This window comes from Siphateles boraxobius, unplaced genomic scaffold (assembly GCF_051911475.1).
Source record: "Siphateles boraxobius isolate OS27281-9 unplaced genomic scaffold, OSU_SipBor_1 16, whole genome shotgun sequence".
In the NCBI taxonomy this organism is placed as follows: Eukaryota; Metazoa; Chordata; class Actinopteri; order Cypriniformes; family Leuciscidae; genus Siphateles; species Siphateles boraxobius.
This window is the reverse complement of record NW_027508766.1, coordinates 15,749,806-15,768,904: the sequence shown is the minus strand read 5'-3', so window position 1 is coordinate 15,768,904 and position 19,099 is coordinate 15,749,806. Positions and strand designations below refer to the sequence as shown.

Below are 19,099 nucleotides of genomic sequence, written 5' to 3'. Positions count from 1 at the left end.
ATCCTCATTCTGTTCAGTTAGTCAGCCAGAGCGGCCTCTGTTTAGTGCCATTTAGTACTTTTCCATTCCACTCAGACGCTCTAAAAGTCATCACCGTTACAGATGGATAACCCCAGTGCACACACATTTCTAGCAGGAACAGCAATGGTTTAGGGGAAATTGTAACTAAACTATATAATTGCAAATGCAGAATTATCTGCCGTGTGTTCTAGAATGATCTAACTGATAGTAATAAAAGTTCTGTAATAAACAGTTTCAGCATGAGGAAATTAAGCTGCATGTGCCTTTATGTAGCAGTATATTGAGTTTTATATCAGGGAAGGGCAACTTCAACTTCACTCCTGGAGAGGCGGAAGTTTATCTCCATCTCTAATCAAATACACCTCAAAAAAATCGAACAAATGTATTCGTGAGCCCTTGAAAATGACAGGAAGGGATGGAGCTAAACTCTGCAGGACAGTGGCCCTCCAGGACTGAAGTCGCCCATCCCTGTGTAATATACACTATATTTAGCAGGCAGCTCACTGCACTGTGGCTGTTTTCAAAACAACCCTAAAATTGGTCTCTGTAGTAAAACATCATTAACCATTCATGCATGCTCAGTATACGCTAGGGGCATTTTGCAAGCACATAAAAACAAATCCATTTTTGGATGCATTTTAATATGTTGTAAACACAATAAATGAACTCACCGATATCCATAACATCAACTTCCACAGATTCTGAATAGGCTTTTCCCAGTGTATTGGAGGCCACCACTGTGATGTTGTATATGATCCAAATAGAGGTGTGCCGCTTATCAAAATAACAGGAATTGTCCCCCGCCTTATGATAATCCGGGCATTCAAAGACTTCCATGGAGCTGAAAAAGTTTATTGAAGGTTCAAAAGTTGAAATTGATGACAATTTTTGGACAACAGATGAACCAAAACCTGAGATTTATTGTTATTAAATATTAAAACATGAACTCATACTAGCTTTAGTCTGCGTATTAATAAATGTGTGTGCTGTACAAATGTTCATATTTAGAGAATAACAAAAATGGAAGTTCCAGAATTATGAGAGGTACAAATATACACTACTGTTCAAAAGTTTAAGGTCAATAATGTGTTATTCAAAGAAATTCATTTTAAAGAATTGTATTCAGCAAAGATGCATTAAAAATTGATTAGAGTAAAGACATTTATAATGTTACAAAAAAAAATGATATTTCAAATAAACGCTGTTCCTTTGAATTCATCAAAAAATCCAAAAAAAAAAAAAAAAGTTTATCAGGGTTTCCCCAAAAAGTTTAATCAGGACCGCTGGTTTCAACACTGATAATATATCAACATTCAACATTGATAAGTAATGTTTCTTGAGCAGCAAATCAGCATATTAGAATGCTTTCTGAAGGATCATGTGACACTGAAGCCTGGAGTAATGGTGCTGAAAATTCAGCTTTTGCCATCACTGGAATAAATTATATTTTAAAATATATTATACTAGAAAACATTTTTTTTTTAAATTGTAATAATGTTTCGCAATATAACTGCATTTTTAATCAAATATACGCCATCTTGTGAACATAAAATACTTATTTCAAAAACATTAAAAACTCTTACAACCCCCAAACCTTTGAACAATAGAGTATAGAGTAAATCATGGGATATCTTATTGAGCCAAACAAAGCCTACATTCGAAACTGAGTCAAATTAAACACACAATGAGGCAGCTGTCCATAAATTAATACAGGGAAAAAGAAAAATGTAACCACAAACATTTTTGTTGTTGTTTTTTAAGGCAAGTTAAAAGGTACAGAAATGAATAGTGATTTAGGTTGCACTAACCTCTCTTTTCTATAATACAGGTGGTAGCTGGTGGGCAATCCACCAGTGGATCCAGGCTCCCACCAGCAAGTAAAGGTCTCTTTCTCAGGTGACCGACATTTTGTTAGTCTGGGCCTCCCCGGGGGAGAATGACCTGGAGAGATATTGTAATTGAAGAGTATATGATATATGATATCTGTAAAAGCCTATTATAGAACCCCCTATTATTGAATTCTTCTGGAAATAGTCCATATGTTGTGTGTTTATGGGTATTTCATATTGAAAAATAAAATGTATTATTAAAAACTATACATATAGATACTTGGTTAAACTCAATATATAGAATTTAAAAATCTGCACCCTGTTAGCAAGATCAATTAAAATACAGGAATTAAATTCTGAATGGCACGCAACTGTACGGCACATGTACTGTACAGGTTATAGACAAAAGGCCAACCAAAAAAAAATGTATTCTCTGTGCACAATCGCAAATTGATTGGCTTGTCCTGCTTTGCCTACTTACACATGCTGTGCGGGATCCAAGAGAGAAGCCACATCAGAGTCAGCGCCTGTTCTGCATCTCTACGCATTTTTCCTGCATGAGAAAAAAATGTCCACAAAGTCAATAAGGTGTCCAAGCACGTTAAGTATCACCTGTAGAGTTTGTTTCTACTTTAAACATCAATCTAGATATGCAAAACAACCACTTAGCATGTGTAAACACCTTCACTCATCACAACAGCTGAAAGGTCATTGTGTGTACAATTGCATCGAGTTGCATCGTCTATGCCAAGACGTATATAAAAAAGATGTCATGAAAAATGGCCATGATGGCATTAGTGTATTTTTTATTTTACTTTTTTATGTAAATACACTCAGCTAAGTAAGATGATGATGAAAAGTGACATTTTGATTTGATAAGACTGATTATGAGAGCAGCACAATTACAAACTAATTATAAAAAATATGTTCTCTATTCAAACGAAAAAAGTACAAGCACATCATGATCCTAGAAGAGATGTTTAACACAGAAGGAAAAAAAAAAGTTTATTCCTGACAGCATGGTAATGCACAATGTTATGAAGACAAGGCATCAACAAAAGAATCAGGTAGAAGCAGAGAGGTGACTCAATGGAAAGTTACTGCCTTGGAAATGGTGAGTTCCAATAAGTGACACAGATTGAAAGGGCCAACAATCTGCTTTATGTTTTTTGATCATTTTTAGAAACACTTGGCAACAATATCTTGTAGAATATAGATGCATTTCATGCAATGCATTTTGTGTTTACTTATTTTAGTTTTCATGGACATGACATCGGATTTATTTACAAACTTATAAGTCTTCAAAATGCCAAGGGCGAGATTATGTCATCAGACTATGCTTCTATGGTCACCGTGATTTCGCCAAGTAAGCTGTTCCTGGATCAATATTTTGCTGATCCTGGAACAACTTTCCTGTCTGTAAATTTAGCCATAAAAAAGTATCCCTACCCCAGCCATAACTTTTCCCTTAAATCTGAGGGAAATGATAAAAAATTTTTTTTTTAAATTATATGATCAATAAGTTATGACAACATATGTTTTCGCATTGCAATTTTCAGCTTTTTTTATGTTATACTGTACAAGATTCAGCTAATTTTTAAGTCAGTTTAATGCAATTTAAGTTGGAATTACTTAGGCATCCAAGTTGATTGTACTTAAAAATTTAAGGTAGCATCTTTTTTTTTTTAACGAGATTAACCAAAATGTTCATGCAATGAACTTTCTATAAATCCGACAAGCTATTTTCTGTGGTCAGTACAGTCTTTTATTTTCCCACATTATAGCATACATTGAGAAGGAAGTGGGCTGAAGTCCAGGTTTAAAGGACCTCAAAACATTTGACATTAAAGGAATAGTTTACTTAAAAATGAAAATTCTGTCATCATGTACTCGCCCTCAAGTTGTTTCAAACCTGTATGAATTTCTTTCTTCTGCTGAACACAAAGGAAGATATTTTGAAGAATTTCTGTAACCAGACAGTTGATGGAAGTCATCAGTAGGAAAAAAATACTATGTAAGTCAATGGGGTACATCAACTATCTGGTTAGCAAGTCCGACATTCTTCAAAATATCTTCCATTGTGTTCAGCAGAAGAAATAAATTAGCCCCTCGCCACCCAAAATCAAACACTAAGCAACTAACTAACTAACTAAATATTCATCCATAAAATATAGATATTTACTAACTAAGATTAGATATAACAGGGCTCAAACACATGAGGGTAAAGCTGGCAGTGGAGGCCAAGTATAATCAAGAATCAAACTATATGTATAAATGGTCTAAAGAATTGTCAATTAATACATATTTTGCAACAGGCAACACAAAAGCAAGTTTTTACCAAAAATCTGTTCTTCTGATGCTCAAAATATTACTAGGGTAGGGAACAGCAAACTGCATATTATAACTGAGTTTACTCTACTCAAACTCTAGTCTCATTTGGTCTCTCCTCCAGGGGCCAATTTTGCCACTGCATTCTCAGTCACTGATAACAATGTGATAGCCATAAACAAACACACACATTGCTTCAGTAAGCCGAGATGAGGCAGGGTCAGACTGTCAACCCATGATCCCAGTTCATGATCCCAATTGAACAAAAAAATGTAGGCTGGAGAGAGAGATTATGTCATCAGACTATGCTTCTATGGTCACCATGATTTCGCCAAGTGAGATGTTCCTGGATCAATATTTTGCTGATCCTGGAACAACTTTCCTGTCTGTAAATTTAGCCATAACCGTATACCCTTAAACATAACCCTACCCATAACTTTTCCCTTAAATCTGAGAGAAATGATAAACAAAAATGTAAAAAAAAAAAATATATATATATGATCAATAGGCCTATGTTATGACAACATATGTTTTCGCATAGCAATTTTCAACTTTTTAATGTTATACTGTACAAGATTCAGCTCGTTTTTTAAGTCATTTTAATGTAATTTAAGTTGAAATTACTTAGGCATCCAAGTTGATTGTCATTTTAAATGACAATTCATTGTGAAATGAATTAAACATCCAAGTTGACTGTTGAATTAAGGTAGCATCTTTTTTTTTACAGTTTAGGTGAGTAATAACACTGATGTAGGAGCACGTAACCCTGGGTGTAAGCCAAAACTTGACAAACTGTAAACTTGTCTGGTTAATTGAAATGTTTTTTCCAGGATCAACAAAGATGTTGATTCAGGAACATGTTGTAGGCTACTTCGTGAAATCACGTTCATCATGGTTTCTATAACTTCCTTCAACAACTAATCTAATCTAAAAAAAAACTACAAAAAAACACATATAATAATATTAACTGATGTTTAAACATCCTAGAATGACAATAAAGGAACAGCGAAAGCGCCATTGTAGCGCCATAATTATCCTTGCATGAAATATAGGCTAGTTTTGGTCGGCACAGAACAAAATAAGTGCACAATGACATATGATAGTTTCCGCCGCTTTATAAAACATTGTAAATGTCGAGTCTTTTCTTTTGTCGCGGAGACTCACCTGGATCCGCCACCCAATCCGTGACCGAAACTACACACACAGCTTCACCTGTGATTTTCCCATAGTCCACAAACGTGCTGCATTTTGGACTGTTTCGCTATGAAAACAGTCTATCCGAAGCGATGACCCCTTCAAAACGCGCACTATGAAAGTGGAAAGGCCAAATACAAAGTCACCCTGTTGACAACGCAATCCCTCAGAGTCTCCAGTTGCTTGCACACAAACAGCCCTAAGCTGCAGACTGAGAGTCTTGAGGAGTGGCATATTGGGTATGATGTTACTTGCATCACACACATTACGGGCCAATGGTGACACGGTGAGTGCTAGAGCAACTGTAAAGCAGATGAGGAAAGTTCGTCGATATAAAACATTGATGTTCGCCTAAAGCCTTGTCTGGAAGTTTAAATAGCTTTAAAAAATGATTTAAACGTATGGGCTAAGGCGGTCAAAGAGAAAAAAGACAGAGTGAAAGGCAGATAGGCCTACATACAGACAGATAAAAATATAAACAGTGCGTTACTAAGTGGTTGCTAAAGTGGGGTTCTGACTGGTTACTGAGGTGTTCTTGCTGCTTGTTGCTAGGTTGTTCTGTTGATAGGACTTGGCAGTGAATTCTCATGCAGCAGACCAGGGCCCACGTGGGCATCAGCAAACTCCCAAGGGGCCCCATGATTACTTATTTAAATTGAGACAAAACAAGCTTAAACAACAAAAAATCAAGCTATGTCTTATTTTAAATTCACCCCATCAAAAGCTTTTTTTTTCTTTAAAGAATTCAGTATTCCCTCACAACTTTGGGTGTACAAGTAAGCCTGATTAAAAAGTGTGATTTTCTAGACCTGAAAAGTAATTTAAATGAATAAAATCTTAAACTGCAAAAAAAAAGGTCTTCTTACTTGTCTTTTCCAGTACACATAAACATTATTAAATCAAGATGTACTTGAGTTACTTGTTGGCTTCTTGTGAAAATTAAGTGTAGTTTATGCTTAAAACAAGATTTAAAACAATTTGTCAGTGAGGTAAAATAATAATCTTGGTTTCCCTTTTAATTAAATTTATTTTTATGACACCACTGGAAGATATTTCTTTTCTTATTTTAAGCATAAATTCGTTTTGATGATTTTTTTTCTTTTTTTTTTCTTCAGAAAACAAGGCCTGGTTGCACAGGGGTAAGATTAAACCAAGATTAGGCCTTATTTCAATTGGGGCATTTAAGTAGCTTTTAAACGTGCCTTAGAAAAAACATGCTGTGCATCTTGAGACAAAACAATGTTTTAAGATATGTCACTGCAAGTTACTTTCAGTAAAGACAGCTCAAACAAGTCTGGGACTGCCTGTGAACCCGGGGTTTAATATCTTAATTTTGCTTCTCAAGTAAATGTAGCTTGATTTAAGAATTTTTAGATATAGATATTTGCAATAGAAAACAAGACAAAAATACTGAGTAAGAAAAATGTATTAGCGGTGTAGGCTAACTTCATGTGCATTTTTATAATTAATATAGGAGTTATACCAAGCTCTAAAATATTTTATTGGATAGAAATTGAGTAAAACTTATTTTTAAAAACCCTTATTCTTAATCCTTATCCAATAGCTAAATCATGAACAACTATAAAAGTCATAAAGGAGTCAAAAAGTATATGGAGTCAGTCAAGACATGGAGTCAGAAAGGTTGAGAACCACTGTACTAACACTAAGCAAACTGTAAATAATATAGGCCCACCGTATTTTAGGTATAGCCTATATAATATGGTGGCAGAGGAGACTAGCTAACTTAAACCTTTACACACCATTTCTTAATAATGATCTGGCCATTAATCAACTAAAATGTGTGTGTGTGTGTGTGTGTGTGTGTGTGTGTGTGTGTGTGTGTGTGTGTGTGTGTGTGTGTGTGTGTGTGTGTGTGTGTGTGTGTAAAGTAAAGTAATCGTTTGAAAAGCACATACTTTATGACCAGCGTATCTCTTTTTGACTATAAGAACACACTTCCGTTTAAGGACTCTTTGAACTCGGGAGAGACGAGAACACCTTCCTCTTTGTTAGACATCAGGAAGTGATGCATACACACACGTATGTTTTGTAAGTTGACTTTCCCCGCATCAGTCAGTGCAGCAAATAGCCTACACGTCTAATGGGATATGTCAACATCTGATCCGCCTGAGGTATGCGACCGATGTTTACACTCTTTCCAATATTACTTTTTTTCCGTGGTGAATTCTAATCTGTTTTATCTCTGTTTGTTTGCATAAACATTTACTTTTAGAAATTCATAACAGTTGAGTAATCTGCATTTAAAAATAAAAAATAGGAAGGAATGGCGCGCTGCCAACATAGTTTACAAACCTTCGTAGTTTACAAACCTTCATCACTCGATATGCGGTTGTTGAAGTCACTGTAAAAAGTGAAACTATCTTAAAGGTAGGCTAGTACAAGAAATGAAAATGTTGCCCTCAAGGCTATACTCATCATCTTCTTGTAGCTCAAACCTCTGTTCCAAACCCGTATCGACTTTTTTTCTTCTGTGAAGAAAAAAAAGAAAAGAAAAAAAAAAAGATTAGGCTAGTGTCTCGATTTCATTGACATGTTGACTTGTACTGTCATTCTCTTTTAACATCTCATTAATTTGTATTCCACGGACAGAAATAAAGTCTTTCAGGTTTGGAACATCATGAAGGGTCACAAAGTATGACTGTCAAATTTTGAAATTATGTTAAATTTTACATTTTAATTAAACTAACCCTATATAGCTACTTTCACTTAGGCTAGCTGACCCATAACTTTTTTTTTATCTGGCATAATTTAATGAAGTGAGGTTGATTCAATTATTATACAAATGTTTAAGGTAAAGTTTATATTGTAGGTGTTGGTCACCATCAAGTTTTTTATTTCAAGATTTTTTGCAGTTCATTTCAGGTCATGTGGTGTAAAATGAATTTTAAAAAAGTGCCATATATTATATTTTTTTATATCTTTCATCATAAGTATGTCACATCCCGGGACACTGTCTGAAATGTCATGTCAATTTCCCATATTGCAGGTGCTTTGCTGAACATTTAAACCTAAGTTCAGCAGATCAGCCAATCACAGTTGTGCATGAGTCATTATCCTCAATCATGTCAGATTTGAATGACAACTCTGTAAACATAAATTTCTTGAAAGAATCTGTGTTAAAGAGACTCTGTGAGTCTCTTGATAAGGCCAACAATAAGGGATGGCGAAAACTGGGGGAGATTGTGAAAAGTGACAGGCGATTCAAAGTGAGGTAACAACTTTATTTTTCTTTATTCACGTTTCATTTTAATGTAATATAGGCTACACAAATAAACTCACAGTCTTTTTCTTGTTTTCTCCTACTCACATGGACAGTGTCAATGATATGGACATGTGTTCTCTGAAGGCTTTGGAGGCGGAAGGGAGTCCCTCCCGCACTCTGCTCAAACTCATTGGAGATCAAGGATGTATGTTGGGTGAACTGGTTGAGTTTTTACATATCATGGGTCATACAGATGGGCTGCAGTTCCTTAAACCTCCAGGTACAACTGCCTTAGTGGAAGAGTTTATGTCTCAAAAGTGCAGTGCTGCATCACATTATCTTATGTTGTTTGTGTTGTACTTAGATATTTAATCACAGTCGTAAAAGTGAAATACTTGAAGTAACATTTGTCTCAGACCCACACATAATCTTTCCCCCCACATTTTCTTATCTGATTATCAAAGAAAATCTATAAATTTGCACTTTAAAAAATTAGCTGCTGCCTTAAATTTTTAAGTACAATCAACTTGGATGTTTAAGTCATTTCAACTTAAATTACATTTAAACTGACTTAAAAAATTAGTTGAGTCTTGTATATCTTTAAAAAAGTTGAAAATGTCTTAATTTTGATGAGTTAAAGCGAGGCTGTCATAACTTGATCATATAATTTTTCACAGTGTGAAATGGATTTAAAAACGGTAAAATGTGTTAAAAACAAAATATTAAGGTGTGGTCACTCAATTTTTGCAAAATTTTGCAGGCAAAAAGCACCAATAGTGTAGCGATGCATGAAGCACGGCTCAGACAAAAATCTCTTTCAAACCAATCAGCTTTCTGTTGAATAATGTGGTAAATCCACGTGACCAGTTTGAACATCAGACAGAAAACGTTTGGCATCCCAACGAAATTCCCGATCGTGTGGATTGCTATTGAAATGACTGGATTTTGCCTGCATAAATTCGCAGAACAGTAAATGTGGCCGCACCTTTACACTCTTATTAGTATTTGAGAACATTATCAAATTTGCTAAAATATTTAAGTAACAGACACACAACACTTTAAATCACATGCATTTAAATTCTGCAGAAATTCTGTGCAGAAATAGCCATAAGTGATTTATTTGCATTCATAAGCCAGTTTCAGATACTGTTTTCTTAATTGATCTCACAGGAATTCAAATCCTCGTCCAGCCGCAGTCAGTGGCTGTCATAGCCGGACATAACCTTCGTCTCAGCTGTTGTGCTGTTGGTGCTTCACATGTTCAGTTCCAGTGGTTTAAGAAAACAGAAGAGGTAAACCTAGGATATTACATTGAGGACCAATGAGTTGTCAGTCATTCACACGATTATATAACTATCGCAACCCTTCAGGTACATAACAGCTCCTCCCCAGACCTGGTGTTCAGCCCAGTCCGGGTCAAAGATGCAGGGTTTTACATCTGTAGAGTGAATTGTGGAAGCGCATATGAGTTTAGTCACTGGGCCCAAGTAGACGTCCTTGATGTTCCACCAAGATATGGTAAATCAGAGACAAGTGAGACATTTGGTTGAATTGTCATGATATTGTCACTGTATATCACTGATATCAAAATGGATGTTGTTTTTGTACAGGACTAGTGTCTTTGTCATCAGAGGGCAGGCCGAGGGTCCTGATCCAGCCACAGCCTCAAAGGCTGCTGGTGGGTGATGCACTCTATCTGGAGTGTGGAGCAATTGGCAGACCCCTACCACAATATCAGTGGTACAGAAATGGGGTGCCGATCATAAAAGCCAACAGGAGGAAGTACACTGTAAGAGGACAACATTTGCTATTGTACTATATAGTGTACTGCATTTCATTACTGAGACCGTTTCACCCAGCAATTAGTAGCAAATTTCACATATAATTACAAAGAAAGAGCAAGTAAAGAATTAAACGTGAAATTTTGAAAGGGTTAGTTCAACCAAAAATAAAATCATCAGTTACTCACCCTCATGTCGTTCCAAAGCCGTAAAGCTTTCGTTCATCTTTAAAACGCAAATGAAGATCTTTTAAATCAAATCTGAGAGATTTCTGTATCTCCATTGACAGCTACGCAACTACCACTTTGACGCTTCAAAAAGTGCATAAAGAAGACATCGTAAAACTAATCCATATGAATCGAGCGCTTAATATGATGAACAGATTGAATTGAACTTTTTTTTGTGATTGAATAGTATGTTTTGTTTTAAACTAGGTCAAGAATTTGTTGCCAGAGCACCAGGGAAGATACCGCTGCGAGATCTTCTGCACTAATGAACGAACATGGAGCAATGAAGTTGATGTTGTTGTTACTGGTATGGATCAAGTCTTTTGTTTTATATCTATTCTTTGGTTAGATGTTTTCTGATCAAATCAGTGTTCTGAACAGTAGTGCGTTACAAGTACTTCTAATATAAATAACTCCAGGATGATATAGCTAGGATGCCAAGAAATGGTCTTTGCAATGTTAAGTGAATCCTATCCAACTCTACGGTAACCTCTATGTGGGACCACTAAAAGCACAATGTTGATTCGTATGGCAGTGTTAGTGGACTGCCTTATTGAAAGAAATGTGAGCTGCTCTCTTTTTAGGTTCACTTTATATACACTCATTTTGTGGTCCAACCCCTTGTTCCTCCTCAAGAAAATCCTTGCCATTCTGAAATGAAAGATCCAAGAATATCTCTACAAATTTCAGGAGCAATGGAGTGCTCTGAAGGTATTCTGTAAGCTGTAGTGGCACCTCTCTAACATCTAGGGACTTTTTGGTATCAATCTGAATCTTGTGCATGTCATACCTAATCATCATACTGTCATGCCGATTAATGCATGCTATAACAACTTTTAATGAACGTTTCAGGTTCAAAACAAGCTACGTCAACAGCAATAGCATGAATAATGTGAAATGCAATACATTAAACATGTTTTTTTTTCCCTGTGGTAATCGACGGTGTGCCACGGTTGAGCTTGTATTGAACCCGGAAAACTCTGACCCTAACCCAAAACTTAAAATGTTTTTCCCTACTCTCTTGACTTCTCTTACTGATTAAGGTGGTGGAGAAAACTGATAGACCTGATGCCTTCAGTAATACAGCTCTGCATGTCTGTGGCAAAAATGAGAACATTTCCATTGAAATTGTAATGAATGCAGTGGGACAAAATAATTTTTCTTAAAGGAATAGGCCTAGTTCACTTAAAAATGAAAATGTTGTCATCATTTACTCACCCTCAAGTTGTTCCAAACCTGCATGAATTTATTTCTTCTGCTCAAGACAAAAGAAGATATTTTGAAGAATGTTGGTAACCAGACAATTGATGGACACCATTGTCTTCCATAGTATTTTTTTTTTTCTACTATGTAAATCAATGGGGTACATCAACTGTCTGGTTATTGACATTCTTCAAAATATCTTCCTTTGTGTTCAGCAGAAGAAAGAAAATGATATAGGTTTGAAACAGCTTGAGGGCGAGTAAATGATAACATTATTTTCATTTTTAAATGAACGATTCCTTTAAGTGGCATTAAGGGTTCAGTTCACTGTGGCAGGATTGGGTCAAATCTCATTTTTGGTCTCGAAAATGTATTCTATTTGTGATCTATAAGCTTTCTTTTCATTATTGTCATCATCATATGCCTTCGGAGAAGAATCCTCTGAATACCTACTATATAACATTCTCTTTTTCAGATGACTTTCTGACTATTGAGAAGGGTAAGTTTTGTGTTCCCATTACATTCGTTCTTGAAGATTTCTTGCTTTTAGTACGTCAGTGAATGATTATGACTTTTTTCATCAGATTACAGTCTTGAGAAACCTTATGGTGAGTAGACCAAAAATATTCTATGAATTAATTTAACTCAAAATGGCTGGAGTCTCTCATTTTTCACAGTGAATATGTGTTTCTCCCTTCAGCTACAGACAAAGTGGCCCTTCTGATCGGTAACCTCACATATCGAAACCACCCACAGCTGAAGGCGCCCATGGTGGATGTGTACGACCTCACCAATCTGCTGCGGCAGCTCAACTTTAAAGTGGTGTCTCTGCTGGATCTGACCGAGTCAGAGATGCGGAACGCCGTGGAGGAATTCTTGTCTCTGCTTCATAAGGGAGTTTATGGTACTGTGGCTTCTGCTATAGTTTATGCTACCGTAGTCTACTACGTTTTATAGCAGACTGCTATAAACATGGCAATTGCCTTGAAAGATCAAACAAACATGATTTTTGTAAAGTATATAATTGCCATAATAACCATGCAATCTTGCAATGTACAACTACTACTAATTGGTTGAAAGAGACTATTAGTTACAATATTTTCTCACCCTATTGCCATTCCAATCCAAACCTGTATAATTTTATTCCTTTATTTCCCATCTATCTATGTTTTTACACAAGACTTGGCGTGTCACTTATCAGTTAGACACGAGAACTAATGACATTCGCCATCTTTGATGCCAAACCTGGCACAACACATTTTAATGTGCCGTGTTTAAATATGTACTAAACTTGTGCTGATATATGGTATAATATTGTGGTAATTAACCATATGAATAATTCTAGATACCTTATTATCCAAATTGTTTAGATTTTTAAAATGCACATTAGCTGCTTTTTCATCACAATGTACATATTTAGTCAGATTTTCATATTGGTCAGAACAAAAATGGCAGACAAGCCGTGAAAAGGCTTATTATATATTTAAATACTTTAAGCGGCATGAAACGATGGTCTTTTCTTCCCTATTGTGACGTATATCTGATTGAAACGGATTCTTGAACAAGATAAAATGTAGGGTGAGACTTGATTTTGTCTATCGGGTATTGATTGGATCGTTGTTGTTTGCTATCGCTGTGATCTCATGTGATTGACAGATTGTTTCGCCCTTGCGCCAAGGAAAACATCATTAGAGAAGAGATGTTGCTGCAAGAGAGAATGGGAGTTATTTAGAGGGCACATGAATTAAAAAAAAAATGTGCACGGATAAATAATTTATAATAAATATTCCAATATTTCATCAAAACAAGAGTTGTCCATTTTGATTTTATGGTAACTTTAATATAATTTTTCAAACATTTGTTCAAACAATCTGGACTAAAACATGCCAGTCCAGAAAAGATATCTTGATATTGTTAAAAATGTTCTGTTCTTTATAGTTTTGCTCCTTTTGCACTTTAATTTTATGGTGTAAATTTAAATGTTCAAGATTCTTTTTGTTATTTAAAAAAGTCATTAAACTTGTTATTAAGAGAGCAACGCTGAAGTTTATCTTTTCATCTTCTTTTTGTAATTCAATACTGTGATAATACCGTATACCTTGATAAAAAAATCTTTCAGCAACCATTGTGATACGAAAATTTGATATAATCATATGCCTAATATGTACGCAAGTTCAAATTAAGATTATCATTTTATAACTTGCAAAGCTATCATTTGACTTCAGCGCACAAGTTACATTAGACTACCTTTATGGTACTTTTTTTATTTACAGTGCAAGTCTCCATCCGCTCTCGTTATATGGGATAGAACAGACCAGACATTATTTAAAATACCTTTGTGTTTGACAGTAGAAAGAAAGTCATGCGGCTTTGGAACGACATGAGGGTGAGTAAATGGTGACAGGATTTTCTTTTTTTGGCTGAACTGACTCTTTGACGATTGCTCCTCCTTGTAGGTTTGTTGTATTATGCTGGACATGGTTATGAGAACTTTGGGAACAGCTTCATGGTGCCCGTGGATGCCCCAAATCCATACCGCTCAGGCAACTGTCTCTGTGTTCAGAGCATTCTGAAACTGATGCAGAAGAAGGAGACTGGACTCAATGTCTTCCTCCTGGATATGTGCAGGAAAAGGTGGGGATTTTGTGGTTTTAAAAGGCAGGATAATACACCGTATTCACATTGGTTGTCATCATTCTAATACCAGTACATTGTTTCAGAAATGTACATGACGACGCCATGCCAAATGTCATGCTGAAAGTTACAGCCAATATTGTGTTTGGATATGCAACGTGAGTTTTCATCCAGAAATAACATGCTGAAGTACATTATGTTCTCTATCTGATCTGTTACGCCATGATATATTATTTGTGTGAAGTTGCCAAGATGCTGAGGCCTTTGAATTGAGTTCAAGTGGATTCACCAATGGAGTCTTTATCAAATTCCTGAAAGAGCGCCTCCTAGAGGATGAGAAGATAACTGTTCTGCTGGACAGTGTGGCTGAAGGTGAGTGAACCATGAGCATGTTGAAGTTAAATGAAGCATTACATCTTTTAATAGTTAAATGCAGGTCCGTTATGCTCAAACAAATGATTAACTGATTTGAAAAGAGTACTACTATTTTGCACTATGACTACTACTTCTACTAAACATTATACGTTGTCATTTCAAAGATCAATTTAGATATTAAAATAAATAAAATATAGTTGAAATATGTCAAACATGTATATTTCATCTACCCGTGCTTGATGTGTGTCTTAATTATCAAATAACTGTAATGCATATTTGTAGATATGGGTCAGTTTGACCCCACAAAGGGTAAGCAGGCTCTGGAGATCCGCAGCAGCCTGTCTGAGAGACGTTCCCTCACCGATCCCATCCGCCCCGGGGAATACTCCCATCCAGCGGAGGCACACAACCTGCTCTGGTCTAAAGCACATGGTATTTTCAGCTACTTCAACATACTGTGCAACTCAGATACATAACAGTATAAAAAAGGTTCTGTCTAGATGTAAGCATTTTAGTTCAATTTAAACAGAATATTAATAATTACAAAAAAGGCATCTTTTGAAAATTACATTTTATTTGCAAGTAATGTGAAAGATGATAAAAAACAAAATGTATCAGTTCAAATCACAATCAGTTATTAGACCAAACTCCATGTAATGTAATGCAATGTTTTTTTAATCATTTATTAGATTTAGTAACAGTTAAATTGGTTCATTTTAATCAACCATATCCTTTTTCTCCAACAAATGTCTTATTATTGTTATTTTATCAACAGTATGTTTTAATTGAAATCATTGTCATGATGATTTTCACCTTTTTCATTGCTGACAATACCCCCCTAAAACCAAATAAATCTTGTTGATGATATTAAAGGGATAGTTCACCCAAAAATGAAAATTCTGTCATCATTTACTCCCCCTCAATCTGTTCCAAACCTGAACCTGAAAACAAACAAACAAACCAGACAGTTGATGGGCTCCATTGACATTCATAGTATTTTTTTCCATACTATGGAAGTCAATGGGACCCATCAACTTTTTAGTTACCCATATATCTTCTTTTGTGTTCAGCAGAAGAAAGAAAGTAATACTGGTTTGGAACAACATGAGAGTGAGTAAATGATGACAGAATTTTCATTTTTGGGTGAACTATTCCTTGAACACCGATGAAAATTCAGAAATAGTACTGGGAATCAAACTAACATTTTGCATCTGTTTTAACCCAGAACTGCCGGAGAGCAAACTTCTGGACTTTGAATGTGGAGTTCAGATAAAAATGGACTTTGCTGCTGAGTTCTCCAATGTGCTGGTCATCTACACCAGCATTGTGAAAAATTCAGAGCAGATGCTGTCATGCCAGGCGCACATAACTAACCTTCCTCTGGTAAGTGGTCTTTGTTTTTATTTTGAAGAAAGAATCTGCCATGCATTATTTATTCATATTCATATTCAAAACCAGTAAGATTTTAAGATATTTTTTTAAGCAACACTTTTTAAAGTAAACTTTTATTCAGCAAGGAAAGGATGCATTAAATTAATCAAAGGTGACCGTAATCACATTTATAATGATACAAAACAAGTTTCGTAAGTTCAAGGAATAAGTTCCTTTGTACTTTAAAGTCATCAAATAATCTTGTAATGGTTTCCATAAAAATACGAAGAAGCACAACTTAACATTGATCATAACATTGATCAGTTAACATTGAAAATAAGAATAATTGTTTCTTGAGCAGCAAATCAGCATTTAGAATGGATCATGTGACACTGAAGACTGGAGTAATGGTGCTTTGCCATCACAGCAATAAATTACATTGTACAATATATTAAACTAGAATTTTTCCCCACAATATTACCTTTTTACTGTATTTTGATTAAAGAAATGCAGCCTTGGAGAGTATAAAAAACATAAAAAATTGTACCGATCCCAAACTTTTGAGCAGCTTAATTATTTAGCTATACAGTATAACCAATCTTTTTTTAAGTATAATCTTAAATTGGATTAATAGCAGTCTTAACATTTTACATGAACTGTGTTTCTTGACATTTGCGACACACATGAATATTTTGAATTTGACTTTGAAAAGGACCTGGATGTAGACCCTAAGCTGATGAATAAGGAAACTCTGGAAGAAACGGGAAGCTTCTTACTTTCAGGCCGTCTTCCTCAGCACTGCCTCTACACCAGACTCAGCTCAGTGCAGAAACTCAAGGTACATCTCAAGACCTCTTCAACACATCATAACCAAGAAAGATTCACAATAGGTCTTTAGCTAGATTGAGCTTTAAAATGCATTTTTAGATTTCATTCAAAACTACATTGATCCCTTCTCACACTTTCTTCCTGTTTTACAGGAGGAACTAGCTTTCACTGTCTGCCTTCAAGCCCAGTTTAACAGCCTAGATGACCTGGTCCAGTGGAACATGGACGTTAACATCGGCAAGCCCCTCACCGCCCAACTGGATCTCAACCGCCCCACCAGGAAGAACAGCTGCCAGCTGACGTGTCCCATGCCGCACAGTCCCTCGACCAGTCCCAGCCACAGTCCCGGGTCTGACCGCCGCTTCCACAGCCAGGGTCCCTGCTTCACCCAGCAGTACACCAACCCCTACCTCAACGTCTGCGAGCCTCTCCACGGAGCTGTGGGGGGTTATGGGGACTTTCGATTGCACGGTGACCATACACATGAATACGAGAACATGTCATGCTCACCCTTCCTGAACCCACCGAGCATTCCCATTGAGACCACTGATGACATTGATGACATGCAGAATGAGTTCATGAATAGTTTGCAACTCTATAACCATCCTTGAGTGAGTACACAGTGCAGTTCTTTTCTTGGATAAACACAAACGCAATTTAAAAAAAATAAATAAATCCATCTCTGTGAGTTCATAATGCAAGTGGATGGGACCCTCGAAGTTGATGTTTCAAAAACCACAGAAAACAAACACGATGTCCCCAGTTGATGAATCACGAATGTCTTCCAAAGCGAAACGATAGGTGTGTGTATATAGCGCACGGCATGATATAAGGGAGTTTTGTGTGGGTTTTTGAAGTGTCAGCTTGGGAGGTCCCGTACACCTACATTATATGCATCCACATCAGCTAGTCTGAATATTTTGCTTAAACCCTTCATTTGTGTTCATCTGAAGAAAGAAACTGCATGAGAGTGAGTCAACCAGGCTTAGACTACCAGAGTTTCAGGCCGATTTATGCCCGATTTACCCCTCCCAACATTCGGAGAAAAAACAAAACGCGTCGGTCAGTCGGTTCTGTTGTTCGGCCCAGATTATCTGGTTATGTGAGTCGTTTACAGATCAAATCTTAAACCTCCAGATCTGCTCGCGGACACATCGGGCAATATCTAACATGTTTGATATTTAGGGTACGTTTACACGACAACAATGTGCTAAAAACTGTTTTCTATTCGTACATATGACAACAAACGATCCCCATCAACACGGATCCTCGAAAACGACTATTAACGCTGTGTTATGCATGCCAGGCAAGTAGTTGGCAATGTCACTTTGTAAAGAAAGACTACGCGCCTGCGCACATACATATTCTTTTACTACAGTGCCGGGGACACACTTAACGACTAGCTGAAACATTCTAAGACTGAACTGAACACACTTACAGACTGTTTCCAATTACTGCAGCAGATTTTATACACAGACTGTGTAGACCGACTGAACACAACTGTCTCTGACTCGGCACATTTCGGCATGACCAATCGTTAGTATCAAAATACATTCACAATCAGCCTTACAGTCATTAAGTGCATCCCCGGCTTTATGTGCGTGATGCGACCAGATTTTACAATCAGTTAAGATTTAAAAACTCCTGTAGACTGAGTTTGACTTAAATGATGAGAAATTTTAATTGTGGGTTTAGTATGTTAAGGGTGAAGCTGTCTCCTATCCCAGCTTAAATGTCCAGACTATAAATTAATTATAAGTAATCCATCCATTCATTGACTGCATTATTTTTGCATTTGCATTTGGTGGTGGTAGTGATGCAACAATTATATCTCAGGTGGTCATGTTTAATTTCCAACAGTTTTTAGTCTTCAACTTTATGTGACTAACTTATTACGGCACCTTCAACATATTTGATCATACAGAAAATATTGTAACATACTATAAGTATTTAGTCATGTTAAATTATCATTTATATAAAAAAATCGTATCTCATTACATTAAAACATGTCTTTTTCATGTGGATTTTAAACGGATGTTTAGAAAAATAACCTTTATTTTTAAATAAAAAAGTGCATGAATCAAA

General features: G+C 36.1%; 2 protein-coding genes across 6 annotated transcripts in view; one reads left to right on the top strand and one right to left on the bottom strand.

The window, feature by feature from the left end:
* The window catches only part of prlrb (prolactin receptor b), a 16,846-nt gene extending 9,123 nt beyond the window's left edge, over positions 1-7,723 (bottom strand). The window contains exons 1-4 of one of the 2 annotated variants that reach the window (XM_077231750.1): positions 7,686-7,723; positions 2,332-2,403; positions 1,830-1,962; positions 693-862 (exon numbers count right to left, since the gene is read on the bottom strand). In XM_077231750.1, coding sequence (XP_077087865.1) covers positions 693-862; positions 1,830-1,962; positions 2,332-2,398 — 370 coding nt within the window. In that variant the 5' untranslated portion in view covers positions 2,399-2,403; positions 7,686-7,723. Of the gene's footprint in view, positions 1-692; positions 863-1,829; positions 1,963-2,331; positions 2,404-5,342; positions 5,587-7,685 lie in introns of those variants that run through there. The other variant, XM_077231749.1, reaches the window with a different exon arrangement.
* On the top strand, positions 7,348-19,099 carry malt1 (MALT paracaspase 1). 4 transcript variants are annotated; one of them, XM_077231738.1, is made up of 18 exons: positions 7,369-7,504; positions 8,380-8,604; positions 8,709-8,875; positions 9,766-9,887; positions 9,966-10,113; positions 10,206-10,384; positions 10,811-10,910; positions 11,240-11,314; positions 12,282-12,305; positions 12,391-12,414; positions 12,507-12,710; positions 14,263-14,440; positions 14,527-14,598; positions 14,685-14,812; positions 15,098-15,247; positions 16,041-16,198; positions 16,899-17,024; positions 17,167-19,099. In XM_077231738.1, exons 2-18 carry the CDS (start codon positions 8,456-8,458, stop codon positions 17,623-17,625), a joined length of 2,463 nt encoding a protein of 820 aa, XP_077087853.1. In that variant the 5' UTR covers positions 7,369-7,504; positions 8,380-8,455; the 3' UTR covers positions 17,626-19,099. The 4 variants fall into 4 exon arrangements, with proteins under 4 accessions (XP_077087856.1, XP_077087853.1, XP_077087855.1 ...); XM_077231740.1 differs by lacking the exon at positions 7,369-7,504 and adding an exon at positions 7,637-7,760; XM_077231741.1 differs by lacking the exon at positions 11,240-11,314 and having other exon boundaries at positions 7,348-7,504.

Bases quoted from the DNA above. Each gene is read 5' to 3' on its own strand.
- malt1 (XM_077231738.1), top strand. From the start codon at position 8,456: ATGTCAGATTTGAATGACAACTCTGTAAACATAAATTTCTTGAAAGAA. The intron at 14,441-14,526 runs GTGGGGATTTTG...ACATTGTTTCAG, and splicing joins CTGGATATGTGCAGGAAAAG to AAATGTACATGACGACGCCA. The intron at 15,248-16,040 runs GTATTTTCAGCT...GTTTTAACCCAG, and splicing joins GCTCTGGTCTAAAGCACATG to AACTGCCGGAGAGCAAACTT.